General features: G+C 36.7%; 1 protein-coding gene across 1 annotated transcript in view; it reads right to left on the bottom strand.

Annotated features, from left to right (window-relative positions):
* Positions 1-35: 35 nt before the first annotated feature.
* eys (eyes shut homolog) overlaps positions 36-14,212 on the bottom strand; it is a 215,284-nt gene continuing 201,107 nt past the window's right edge. Inside the window, exons 42-48 of the mRNA XM_066696777.1 lie at positions 12,167-12,349; positions 10,609-10,775; positions 10,274-10,418; positions 7,502-7,676; positions 5,260-5,432; positions 2,679-2,840; positions 36-1,914 (exon numbers count right to left, since the gene is read on the bottom strand). Coding sequence (XP_066552874.1) covers positions 719-1,914; positions 2,679-2,840; positions 5,260-5,432; positions 7,502-7,676; positions 10,274-10,418; positions 10,609-10,775; positions 12,167-12,349 — 2,201 coding nt within the window. The 3' untranslated portion in view covers positions 36-718. The remainder of the gene's footprint in view (positions 1,915-2,678; positions 2,841-5,259; positions 5,433-7,501; positions 7,677-10,273; positions 10,419-10,608; positions 10,776-12,166; positions 12,350-14,212) is intronic.

Below are 14,212 nucleotides of genomic sequence, written 5' to 3'. Positions count from 1 at the left end.
GAAGAAGCTAGAATCCATAGTTTGGCATTTGTTGTATAGATTTACTCTGGGTGAGAATTTTCTGCCAACAAATTACATTTCAAGAATTATTCAGAAGCTCTGTGTTCAGGGCCAGTGTGGACAAATGCTTGGAGGCAGTAGGTGTTGGGCTACAGTTTAACTGGTCTAACTTTACAGATACTTTTTTTCTATCAAAGCTTTGAGTGATTGTCATGAAAACACATTTGAAATGGACATTGTTCTTCAGTGCAAGGGAAGGCAAAAGCTTCATAAATCATTGTATAACAGTTGTAGGTGGGCAGTCTGACATATACAATTATCTGTATTCAATTTTGTATTTGAATGGTTTTAGTTCTAGAAGCCATAGGTGATAACAGACTTTTATTTCATATTACCTTCATATACAAAATTTAAAAAGTGTAAGAAATTTCAATATTTTTCAATTAACCTTATAACATTCTTACAAATATTTGGTATCAGACAAATATCTAACTAAATACAATGTTGGTGGTGTTTTTGGTCATTGTCCAATACAAATTGTTGTATACATTGATCAGTGTACTTACATAAATCCCTGTACACAAGCTGAATACTGCTTGGCCAATTACCATCTGACCTTAAGGAAAAAACAACACAATTAGCAATGTATAATACTGGGTTACAAACATTACTACATATAATAAGATGCTAGAAAACAAGGCGCACCTTTCTATTTAAATTAGGAGTCTCCACTATGAACATTATAGCCCTCTGAGCTTTGAAGAAAAAGCACTTTTCTCTGATCCTGGAACAAAACAACATCTTTTACTCTGCCTGCTAAACCCTGAGTATAAAGGCCAGCTGTCACTTGTGAAATGTCTCTGTGAAGCTCAAACCCCCCAAAGAAACAGATGCCACCATAATTCAAGGCAACATAACGCTCAAATGGATCTACATCCTCATAAAGTACCCTCTTCTCATCGACGTACGCTTGCATAACCGTCCTATTTTGTATCACAGATAGAGAATGCCATTTGTCACAACACAGTGTGGTCTTGCTGGAAATGAAAGGGACAGAAATGCGCTCGCCGAGGTTTATGGCAATTTTGAGTCTGCCGTTGCTTAGGCCAACCGCAAGATAGTCGCTGTCTTCATTTTCAGCTGCCCCCATCCACAGTATGAGACCATCAGGTCTGCTGGTGGTGAAATTAAATGAGATCTTGGTCAATTTCAAGTTTCTTACTTCATAGTTGGGATCTCGGTATTTAATGTAAGAGTTGCCAGTGAACTTGGCAGCCTGGAAGGAGCTCTCTGTCTCACAATATTTCCCTTCCCATCCTAATGAACACACACAGTTGTACGTCGCAGAGGGAACGTCAGGAACACACAGGGAATCATGTTGACACAAGTTGTCTACACAGTAAACGGACAGGGTACATTTGGGCCCAGTCCAGAGTGGGGGACAGACGCACATGAACAGTTTGAAGCGGTTCAATTTGCAGGTCCCATTGTTTTTGCACACTTTATATCCACAGTTCGTGCCGTCCCAGTCTCCAACATCAGCACCACCGATGGCTCCGGTCTCCGTTAGATTTAGCTCGTGCTCGTTAATGATGACTTCTCGAATACAACCAGTGAAGCTGACCGGTTCATCCACCACAGCGTTACTTGATACTGCATTCAAAGGCGACACTCCTCCCACAAAAAGGTTTGTATTTGTATCCAGTGCAGTCATGCCTATAGTAGTGTTCTGCATTACCTTTGCGCCATCCATGACTAAATAGCCTTTATTTCCATTTCTGCCTGCATGCACTAAGTGCCAGCTTTTGCCACTAGTATCTACTTGTTCCGGTGACTGCAGTGCAATAGTTTTATCTCCAAGGTTGTAGCGCAGCTGTACAAATCCACGGCTCAGAGATATGCAGAAAAAATCTCCTGTGGAAAGAACAACAAATGCTTATAGACAAACACAAATGGTGAGAAGCAACTGTGTACACACAAAATCTGTTTACTCTCAAGTTTCCACACGTTTGAAAATTCCTGGCAGTGCTTATTGTTACCTTAGAGCAGTGTTGCCCTACAAATATTGTGGAGGACCACTTCAGTAACTGTTTTTTAGAAGGTCATCTATAGCCTCTCCTCCCCCAATCCACCAATATGAAAAACAGCATTTTAACATCATTAATGTTTAAATTGAGGGAAGTTGCTTTTAATCTATTAGCAAACACTAAAAATTATATATCTATCTCTCTAACTACACATACATGAACACATAATGTGCATATGAGAAATACATTAGAATAAGTACTTACTACTGTTTTCTGGTTAAAATATCCACAAATACTTTATCTTGCACGAATGTACTGCTAATTAGGGGTTATGTCAGGGCATTCTGCTCTAAGAATATATTAGACCTTTCATCAGTTTAACTGCCTGGATTTAACAGGATTATACCACAGGAATATATGACTACACAATAAGCGGCTTTGGGAGACAATTGTTCTGCTCCTTTCAATCATCTTAGTGAATGCTTTTTGCGAGAGTGGAAACTTACTCTGAGCTTCCAAATGTGTGACACACGCACAGAACATTACAGAGAAAACTAAAGGCCACACTTTCTATATTATTATTATATTCTGCACATGATCTTTGTAGCTGGCATTTGGTACAAGGCTCTGGTTGTCTTTTATTTCACCAACCTGCTCGAGGGCTGAGGTGCTGAGCTGTGTAGAACAAGATACCATCTGGAGCCAAAGGCTGGAACTGCAGCCGCAGGTCGGTGCTGTGCCTGATGTTGGCGGGACTGAAGGCCATCCAGGAGGACTTGTTACCGCTGAAGAATGGGTCGCTGATGGCAAGAGCTGGAGAGACAAACACATCATTCCAGTGCTGAACACAGAGCAGAGTGACTGTGCATCAGGGCTGTCAAACACATGAACTCAAGGAGAAACGTAAAGTGATCCAGAAATCAGTGTTTTGACATTTTTCTCTTATCTATTTTGGTGGTATTTACATTATTTTAATCAAGAAGGATAATACATATTCGACATAAATCATACATCATACATAAATCTTACATATTCCAATATTCACAGCTCAGTTATTTATTTATTTAATTTAAAAAGTAGTGGAAACCTAAATAAAATACAAAATTAATCTGAACAAAATTGTATATTAAACAGAAGATTAAAGTAAACAGTCCAGTATGCAGGAACAGTTTTCACATCATTAAAATACTGTAAATAATAAAACATGTAAATACACTTGCATGTCAATGATGTGCATTTCTTTAGCTCTTTTGTTGAGGAAAGGTACCTTTATTTTAATGGGAATTTTCTCGAGTATTAATGGTTACCTTTTAGTTGTAATGGCAAGAGTTGGAAACATAAAACCATGATGTGATTTAGCCACAAGGTGGCATGTAAACGTTAATTATTGTCCTGAGGAAGACATTTCGTGCAGTCTGACCCAATATGATGCTACTCTTATTTGAATTTACTGCGATGAAGCTTCAATATGTGTTGTGAAAGGCACATAAGCTCATGGGCATACAATTAATCAATTTCTTGCACATATAAAGATATGGTGTCCACTTGGTTTAAAATGAAGGTTTACATTACATGAAAGTAGTAGTTAGATTTTATTGTGAAATTTGTATTTAAAATGTGCTAATAAGTACATGTGTTTGAGAAATTACACAATTACATGACTTGACACTAAGCAGGAAACAAATATGACTACATTTTAAATATAAATAAATGAACTATATATTTACAAAAATAAAATAAAAATCATGTTCTTATGTTGATTGAAAGATGAAAAGACATGGAGAATTATTTACAAATTTGTGGCATGTGTTTATATCCAGAAAATATTGTTTGCCACATGTAAAAGCCCCCAGAAGGTTAGAATGCTTAATCTAAATTTGTTATGCTCGGAAACGGAGACCAAGTTGTATTAGGGCCTGTGAAGCTTATCAATCCTCCTTTAAACCACTTATTAGTCAGTGACCTAATAAATGACTCATACTGAAGGATTTAAAGGTGAGGAATTAATTTGAAGTAGGGAAGAAGCGGGAATTGTTTAATCTCTTGAGTGGAAGCATTATTAGTAAGTGCTTTCGGTTTACATCTGACAAGGATGATTACACTGTGGCTAATATCCATTTACATTTTTTTTCCAAATGTTAAAACCCATTCTGAGACTTTTAGTACATTTCTCAAAAGAGTACACAACACCCCCCAACCATCCGCTCAATTAGAAAAAGCTTCATAAATATGCAAACCCAAAAGTTTCCACGTCAATTTTTATTATTCATCTTGTCTACCCGAATGCTTGGGCCAAGTTTTTGAGAGTACGTGTTCCAGCGGAAGAAAATACCTCTATTTGTTCCCGCAGATAGTGAATGAATACGTCTCTAGAATCCTTTCAGTCTAATTCTGTGGGATAATGCAGTATTCTACTTGAACAACTGCCTTGCAAAGCTTTCGTCTGAATGAGTTTCTGTATATCCTGTTTTTGCCAACTTTGCAAGTTCGATGATCAAAAGTCGTGCTGACACACTATGACTTGAACAGGCAACTACACTAAATAAACCTGCTTAGCACAGGGCTCCGCCGGCCCTGATCAGTAAGCTGTCTGTGTTCCAGTAACAGCATTCATCGCCTGAAATCTATGGGACTGCTGACTGTGTGCATGAGAGAGAAAAGGCCAGACCCTACGAGCCCGTTAGAATCATGGGAAGCGTTGGAGCTCTTCTCTGTGAGCGAATCAGCCCCGTCTGCACAATTAACTAGGCATAATGAGAGTGGGAGAGATTTGACATCGTTTCCCATTCCATTCAAATCCGTCTCTCGACACAAGGAGAAGCTTCATAGGTGTGATAACGTGGCTCTCAACCTTTCAAGCACCGAGGCCTGCCACTGTCAAGTGTTTCCTTTCCTTTTAGTGTTCATTGCCACTGCATGTTTGTGGGGAAGACCATTGTAGGGATGTATAATTCACTCGAAAAACTCGAAAACAAAAGTTATAACGTCAGTTTGACTAACGTCACACTTACGTCAACCCATTGCACACAAACGTATGGAGACCTTGGACGCAGTTGTATTGCTGAAACTTGACAACAGAATGACACATCAATATGCCTTTACAAAGCTTAAACAGGTCAAAACTCTAAACTGTACATTTACCAGTTATGACCTTGAATATCCAGGCAATTAAATTCCCAGCTCCTTTCAGTACTTCTTTTGAAATAAAATGAAGTAAAAGTGCCAGACTGACCTTGCTCACAGTACATGCCTGTCGTGCCAAGCGGACACTGACAGGCGTACCCGTCTGGAAGAGCAACACAGGTAGCGCCGTGGGCACAGCGAGGAGGCGGGCTGTGTTCGGCATCACAAACAGACACGGTCTCTGAGCAGAGCGCTCCCCTCCATCCTAATGGACACTGGCAGCTATTAAAGAGAGGAAACAAACACACTATCTGTTGAAGGTTGAACAGAGGATGAGGACAAAGTTCTCAGGCTTGAGATCCCAGTTTAGGCAAGTCCTGATTAATCGCCAAAGACAGTATTATGACAACCTGGAAAATATATTAACGGGAAAAAGTGAAAGCCTTATATACATACATACATACATATATATATATATATATATATATATATATATATATAAAGCGAGGACACTTGCTACACTTCTCCCACATTATGAGACTGACCAGACTTTTTTCAGCTTTGGAAAATATTAACATATATATTTTTTATTAATATGATTTGTTTGTTTGTTTTTGGTCCAGTATTTCAGATATACATTATTACTGAGTTTTAAGTGAATGCTAACAGCTCCATGCTAAGTAAAGTTTGTGTACAGCACCACCTCCTGGTTATATGTTGCCTTGACATATTTCCAAGTCACATTTTCTCCAGTTTATAAACTTTGCATGGGGTTTGATGTCGGTTAAACCCATCTAATCTGCCAGCTGGCCTGCCAGTCAGTCACATGTTCTCAATACTCCCACTTAAAAAATCCCAGGATAATCCACCTATTTTGTGTGTCTATTATTTGTACCTCACCCCCCCCCCCCACCACACACACACACACACACGCACACACACACACACACAAACAGCCTTGTTAAATCTACTTAAATCACAATATATATTTTTGCAAAACAATCATAACTCCTATCATCAAACTATATGTAAAACGTACTTTATCTGTCACCCTGCCAGACTATACAGCTAATTAGAATGATTCAACTCTGCATGTCCTAAAGGAAATACTTTATAATAAAAATAAAAATGAAAAAACACAGCAGCCAGTCCCATTTCCGCTCCTCTTTGCTTCTTTTTCCCAGTCATCCAGATTTAATGTGTTTAACAACCACGCCATTTAATTTACTGCCTGGCTGCGAAATGTTGTTCTCTTTCACACCACCTTTTCTCCAGAGAAGCTACAGGGATAATCACATTGATTACCTTAGCCAGAGAGAGCAGCTAGGCCCACTAAACCCATGTCAAATCTGAAATATTGACACACTACCTGTTTTCCATTTTAATAACATTTTTGGTGAACAGACATCAGAAATGTATTATTTCCAACAGGTGACACTGACTGTAGAAAGATTTTTATCTGGAGCGTGATGCGGTATTACAGGCCAATCAAACAGCAGTCAGGATCTTAATGGTGGCAGCCTTTTTCATTACTCACAGGCGATGGAGGCAAACACCCGAGTGTGTGCGTCTATTTGTGTGTTTTGGCTCATGTGAACGGATTAACTTTCCTTCATTTCAACTGATTGGAAAATAGGTAACTATAATTAAACCCTGCTGTGCCCTTCCTTACTGTAGCTAGTGTTTGGTCCACATCGTTCTGGTTTAAATAGGTTTTAAAAAATTGAAAGAAAAAAAAACTTCAAACTTACTCAGTAGATTATTTTAGCTGAGGATGTATCAAATTCAGAACACAATTCCTTTCTCTGGCAAGAAAAATGTAACTACTTAAAATGATTCAAAATAATATCAGTATTACACATGAGAAAAGCCATATAAACTGGTACTATTTTGCATCTGATGTTTTAAAACTTAACTTTTTGCAAGTTACTAGAAGAAAGGAAAAATAAAGCAATATATTTTGTTTGTTTTCACATTATACCACTATCTTATAATAAATGCCACTTTCAAGTGCAATAATAATGGAAATAATATGAAATCATTACAAATTCTATACAGAACTTACTCTACTCATAGTCCTACATTAAATTTGCTTCAGCTCAATGGAAATTCCCCAACAACTACTAGATCGTTTGCAACTGACTGGTGAGTGAAAGTTTTGATTTATATTCTTTTCATATAGAAACTTTGTATTCTGATACTTTTCAATATCAAATAATCAACCCTGGTTTTTAAATGTGTGCTTATAATGTAGCACAATACAGAATGTAGACCTTTCTCACATGCTTGAATGTAATACTTTACATTTAGTTAAATCACTGTATGTGTTGTATGTATACATAAATACTTACTAAACAGTTGAACCAGAATCCACACATGTCCCCCCGTTTCTGCATCCGATGAAGGCGCAGGGCGATTCCTCACACTGCCCCACGCTGCGGCCTGCGTTGGGATGCCCCTCAGGAGTGCCCGGCGCTCTGAGCATGCCCTCCCTCTTGGTCCGAACTTTTAAATCAAAGATGCAGCCTTAAAAAAAAAGCACAGCAAACGACCTGGCTCAGAGTCAAAAACTCAAATAATGGATCCCCTAATTACAATGTGACTTTGTTCATTCTACACAAACCTACAGCTGCAGCACAGCATGTTATAATTTCCTTGCTGATTTTTATTACAGTCATTTTTTTCCCAGATTATTATTGGCCACAAAGGGTGAGGAATGTCTTGTTTACTGTTATACCTGCGGAACACCAAAAACAACAAAGCGCACAAATCTGCTCCACTTTGCTGAAAAAGTGTGTTTGCTCTTCTGCCTTAGTCACTTGAGTAAACAGGAAGCAGGGAAATGTCATGTTCGCTCATGAATATTCATAGCATGATGCTGTTTATTCCCTGGACTCGGTGTACTCAGGCGAATACTGCAGAACGGCAAATATGCGCCATTTATTTAAAATAAGGCAGATGGTTTTTGTTGATGACAATGTTGATTTTTATATTATTTTTAAATGTTATACAATATAAGGGTAAAAAAAAAAACAGGGATAAATTAACACAATGTGATGGCTAGACGCGTGCAGAAAATCTGAATTATTAATAACCTCAGCAACTTGCATGAACAGATATACACACAGAGAAAAAAATGATTGGGTAATCATAATTCACATTGTCAAAGTTAAATGTTCCTTAATTATGTTGACAGCAGATAGTAGCTCTTTTTCAAGGCTTCGTGCCTTTATTAATTATGTCTCATTTCATTTAAAATAAACAAACAGAACACAACATTGCTTGCAAACTTAAATCCAGAGTTTCTATGCATTGGCAGATATATTTAGCACGTTCTGCATTTTGATTAGTGAGAATGTGAGCATTTGCTGAAAAATAAAGAAAACATTGCTGAAATTGAGTGAAGTTACATAGATATTGATGTATACCAAAAAGCTCCTGAGAGCTGAATCAGAGAAAATGACAAAGGGAAGCACGTATCACTTTTGCACATTCCTAACTGCACACCATCTCCACCTGTGACACTGATGTGCTTCCTTTGCATGCTTCCAAGAAATGAGCCATTTGCAAAAAACCTTTGAGAAGCTATTTCTACTAAAATACTTGGTCAAAATTACAACTTGCATTCTATGCAGAAGCAATGAACAACAATAATGCAAAAAATATATTAAAAAAAGAAAACTAAACTTGATTAAAATACAACAATGTTGTTTGGCAAATCATATGAATAGCATATTTGGTAAATTTCAAATGAGTAATTTAATATATTTTAAAAATATACTAAAAAGAGAAATATTCAGTGTCATTATAATGTTTTTTTATGTGTGTGGATCTCTACCACATACCAGTAATCAACTTTAAATGTAGGTGTCAACTGTTAAATTCATTTCAAACGCTAGGTGCCAGGATTTTAATACCTAAAAGCATTAATGTCATCCGACTGCTGTTTGTCTGGAATCGCAGACGGCACAGGGAGAGAAAATGACTGCACACAAAAGCGAGTCACAGCAGCCTGCAGACCTGCTTGTTAGTGCAAATATTTTAGTCTGTGTGGCTTAATTCAATAGAAACAGCCAATTCTTAAACAGTTTGTAAAAATGTGTATTACATTCTAATGTACCACCACATCTCTCTCGATTACTTCAGGCGAACATAATGAGCTTTCTGGAGGAATTTGTTTGTATCTGACAGATTAACCATGTTTGAAGTACTTTGAATCTGATGGTTGGAGTCATTATTTTGCTCATAAGAAGTAATGCTGATTATGCTTGTTTGGCTGGTGTCTCGGTGTGCTCGTGGCATTGTGCACATTCTAACCTTGGGTGGAAAATTCGACAGGCTAATCGTTAGTCTAATCCTTTTTAGGATTGTAGCCTGTAGGGGCCTTGTTGTTTTTCCTATTTGACCGTAATCATTTATGAGAAAAAAAACAGCAGTTGCTGGATAGGAGGTAAGTTGAAAAGATTAACGTTTTACTAGTTAATACAATTTCCCAAAGACCCGTATTTACAATAAAATCATAAATGTTTACATCCTTAACCATCTTGCTATCATTCTTTTAATTCAAACCTTAACCAGGAACAAGCTATTGCTGAACTCTTCTTACTTTATTCCCTGAGAACAACCTTGCTCAAGTATGTCAATAACCACCAGTGAACTCCATTATCACGCTGTTTACCACGAACAATCACGACCGCTTGTGCTGGAAGGTCATGAGAATCTGATTATCTGCTTACGAGTTCTCATTACATTTCTGTGTCGCGTAACAACTCCATAAGACTTATTAAGCTCTATTAACTTCCACTAGTTTAGCTACCAAACTGGTGCTTTATTTAATGGATGTTTTTTCTAAGATGGTAAGAAATATACATTTTCCAAAAGGGCAAAACAACTATTTTAAAGAAATCTATCTACAACACCCTGATGTTCAACATATTTGTGTATTCATGAATATTACTTATTGTAATACCCTTCACAGATGTTTCAGGGACTGATTAGTGTTCATTAGGGGACTCGTTTGATAAACATACTGACTTTGAGATGTTTATGACAATGAATGGTTATAACAATGTGTATTAACAGTAATTGAAGCTTAGGTAACATAAACAAACACAAATACTCACCCTGAAATCCATTCTGGAAATGGGAACCCAATGGCAGCAGTTCTGGGGTGTATTCATTGAAACCACCCACATACAACTGGCTGAAGACATTCAAACCCACCAAATGTCCTGGAGCAGAGCCCGTCTTGTTTTTCTGGTCATCCACCTTGAGAACAAAAGGCATATATGTATAAATAACAATCATTATTCTATGGTAACGATAGGTCATGTTCAGTGCCATGAATATTAAGTTAATTCAGCTGCTATTTATATATTACACTTTCACCAAATAATACAGACTCATTATTAGCTGTATTTATTTTAGTAGTATTCATTCGTATTTCAGACCTACTCACCTTTAACCATCCACTCTTAAGTGATCTGCCAAAACGGATCACGTGGCTGAGATTTCCCAGAGTCAGGGGTTCACTCAAAATGGTCGCCACACCAGATCCCAGATTGAACTTGTACACAATTCTGCCGCTTCGCACTCCCAGCGCCAGGAAGTCATCGCCATTGATACCTTCGAGCAAACAGAGAGACTTGATTGGCAGGAAAACGCATAAAGGTTAGAGTACGGGAAACAATTTGTTTGGTTCAACAGACTTTCAAGACTAAATATAGAGTACTTAGAGACAATCGCAGTTCTTAATGTTTCAGATTTAATCTACGCAGAGGAGATTAAATGAAAACCTTGAACACATCAACCAGCTGCAAATGCCAACTCGGATATTTAAAGTCAGACTTGTTTTTGTCAGAGGCTTCTTGCATTTACTTTATGAGAGGCTGCCATCAATCACTGGCTTCTGGAAATCATAGTATCTTGTTATCTATTATGCATTTGAATTAGGACATGTCTTTTGCTTTAGTATTGTTGCTTTTTATCAGCAGCAGGAACAGTCTATTAGATACTATATCTATCTATCTATGCATTTGTGTATTTCCAAATTGCACCATCCAAATGTATATATACTGTAATGAAATGCTATTAAAGTCACTGATTAAAAGTTTTAAAGACTAACATTTCATTTTTAATCTAGCACTACACACTGTCAATCTATCTGTGTCACATACTGTACAATGCTTTAATGTTAACTTCATTATTCATGAACCATTTTTTCTTTTTCTTTAGATGAATCACATTACATTCTGTTCCCATGTGAGAACTGCTGAAGTATTGAAGATTCACCATATTGCTTTTTTTACCCACTTGTCTGTTTTTGATTAAATGTCCTGCCATAGATGACACAGCAGTTAGCATCTGCTAAAATTGACCTTTAAGCTGATCACAGACTTTGTAGGTGCTTGACTGTTTCAGTCTTTATATGTTTCACACGATGCTTATTCTAATTAAAACAAATTAATATGACTCCGTTTGTAGCAGATTAAATTGATGTTTTGTGGTGACTTTTTAGTGAGTCTTCCGTTATATTTTTCATCTGATTTAGGCAGCAACCCTTACACAACAGTGATTGAAATTGACAGCATAGATATCAGTTTGGGGCGAAATTCTGTTCTTCGTAAAATTGTAGCTCACAGGAAACATTACTAAGCCATAAATTACAAACTGTGCTAAACATTGGTGATAATTAAATTCCGTGATGACTGAAGGCGAGCATTATCTGTTAGGAAATAATTCAATGACATGTGCATTACCATTCACACTAGAAAAACAATAACGTTTCAGGAGGGTAATCCCCGTGATCTCGGTAATGAAGCCCAAGGATAGGATGTAATCGCTAAGTGAACATTATGAAAAAAATATAATTTCACCTTGTCAGAAGGAAGAAGTTTGTACATTATTGCAAAGTAGAATAAATTGCCTATTCCTGGCATCCAGTGTGCATATATTTGAGCAGTCATGGGAAACAAGTTTTCTGACAGAATCTAAATCTGGTCAATATGCCTTCTTACCTTGTCCTTTCTGTCCAGTGAAGAGGATAAGGTTATCTTTCATAGCAGACCTGTTGTTTGCAAATTTCAATTTTAACTGGAACTCATAAAAGAAATGTATATCTGGGATTGAGGAATAGGCCACAAAGGAGGTGTATCCAAACTCATCTGTCCCACTAAATCTGGCTTGGGTGATATTGATGGCTGCAGGAAAACAAAAGAAAAGCAATGTTACTTTACTACTACTTCTTGAAAATTAAAACAAACAGTCTAAATCTCTACATACATCTCTCTCTTTTTCTCTCTCTCCTGGTAGTCTCTGTCAGGCCCTGCATCAGCACAAAATATTATCTCCATTTATGTCACATACACATATAACCTTTATGTATAGGCTTTCGAATTTTAATATGAATGATTTACATTACATACTATATCATTATAATATTTATGCTTAATCGAATAAAAGTTTATATTTTATGACGATTACGTAGAATACAGATATTGAAACAATATGGAATAATAAAGTATAATAACAAAGACCAATTAATAAACGTAATATGCAGGTATTACAACTCATTTTCAGAAGTGTAACTTTCTCTTTTTACAGCATTCTCCTTTTAATGTATTTCCACATGATTTAGAAATGTATTTGAAAGAACTCACCAGAAACTTCCAATTGTTTACTCATCATGTAAAATTACCATTTTACACTCATTAAAATGCAGAGTTGGGGATTTTTAATTATGAAAAGCTAGTTCCATGCTGAGTTGGACCTCTGCTTATAACAGAGAGCACTCTTTATCTGATGGATAATTATCTAAAAGCCAACATACCTCTGCACAATTCTCCACAGATATCCGGAAAACATAAACTATGCCTCACAATTATGGGGATATGTTTTAATATTAAAAAGGCATAATTCATTTACCAGAAATACATGATAGCTCTGAGCATACATATATATTTGTCTAACATCTAATATAAACATATACCTGATATACAGTGCAATTTCCACTAAACATGTTTGCTTAAACAACAACATCAGTGAGCAGCTAAACTGGAATTTATTTCAGTTAATCTGGGGATTTGGATGTTTTTAACTATACATATCTACAGTACAGGTAGGAGTACCACTAGATGGAGCTATTACTTTAAATTACAACATTTTCATGGCAATTTCCATAAAATGAAATGGTGGACAGAGGCAGAACACATACTGTTGCTTTGTGATTCCTATATTTTCATTTTGACATAGCAGATGTGTTAAACAGCCTAGCAAATATAAACAAAACACACTTAACCACTACACTAATATTGCTATTGTTATTTATTTTGTTGTTATTATTATTCATTTTAAACACCCTCCATTCTGTTCTAAAGAAATAATATATGCTTCTCTACATTTGACTTGTGGGCAAAACTACAAGAAATTGCAGAAGCTGATTTCACATCAGAGGTCACTACAAAGTATTTTCCTCCTCTTCTCTTAGGCAAGGATGAAAAACTACCATATCTTCACACACCAAGCAGAACTTAATATTTCCATATTTCCCTTCCAGGGCTTCACAAAGTACTGTTATACCTTTTCTCCCAAACCAAATAACTAGCATTCCTGCTTTCACCCCAAGGCAATAGCTAAGTACAGCACTTTAGTTATTATGATTTTTTTTCTGAGGAAATTCTTCTCAAATTTTTGGCTTATGAATTGTTTATGATTTAAAAAAGAAAAGAAAGAAGAAAGGAAAATAAAGACTGAAATGAAAAGAAAAATTGGGAAAGATGAGAAATGAGGAGCAGTGGACAAAAAGTCTGAAAGCAACCTGGGAGTATAATGATATTCCTTCTTTTTCCACCTGGAAAACAAGAGAACCAATCCTTTGTTCTCTGGTATTTAATTTTGTCTTCTGAAACACATTTGAAATACTGTGTGAGTTTTTGTGAAAGACATTGGCTGCTAAAGCCAAATCATTAATGCTTTTCTGTTGCTGTCACCACTCTTTTATCTACCCTTTGTTAGCCTCACACACAAAAGCACACACTCTCACATTATGATATCCGTGTAAGAGC

This window comes from Amia ocellicauda, chromosome 23, assembly GCF_036373705.1.
Source record: "Amia ocellicauda isolate fAmiCal2 chromosome 23, fAmiCal2.hap1, whole genome shotgun sequence".
Classification (NCBI taxonomy): Eukaryota; Metazoa; Chordata; class Actinopteri; order Amiiformes; family Amiidae; genus Amia; species Amia ocellicauda.
This window is presented reverse-complemented; position numbering and strand designations above follow the sequence as displayed.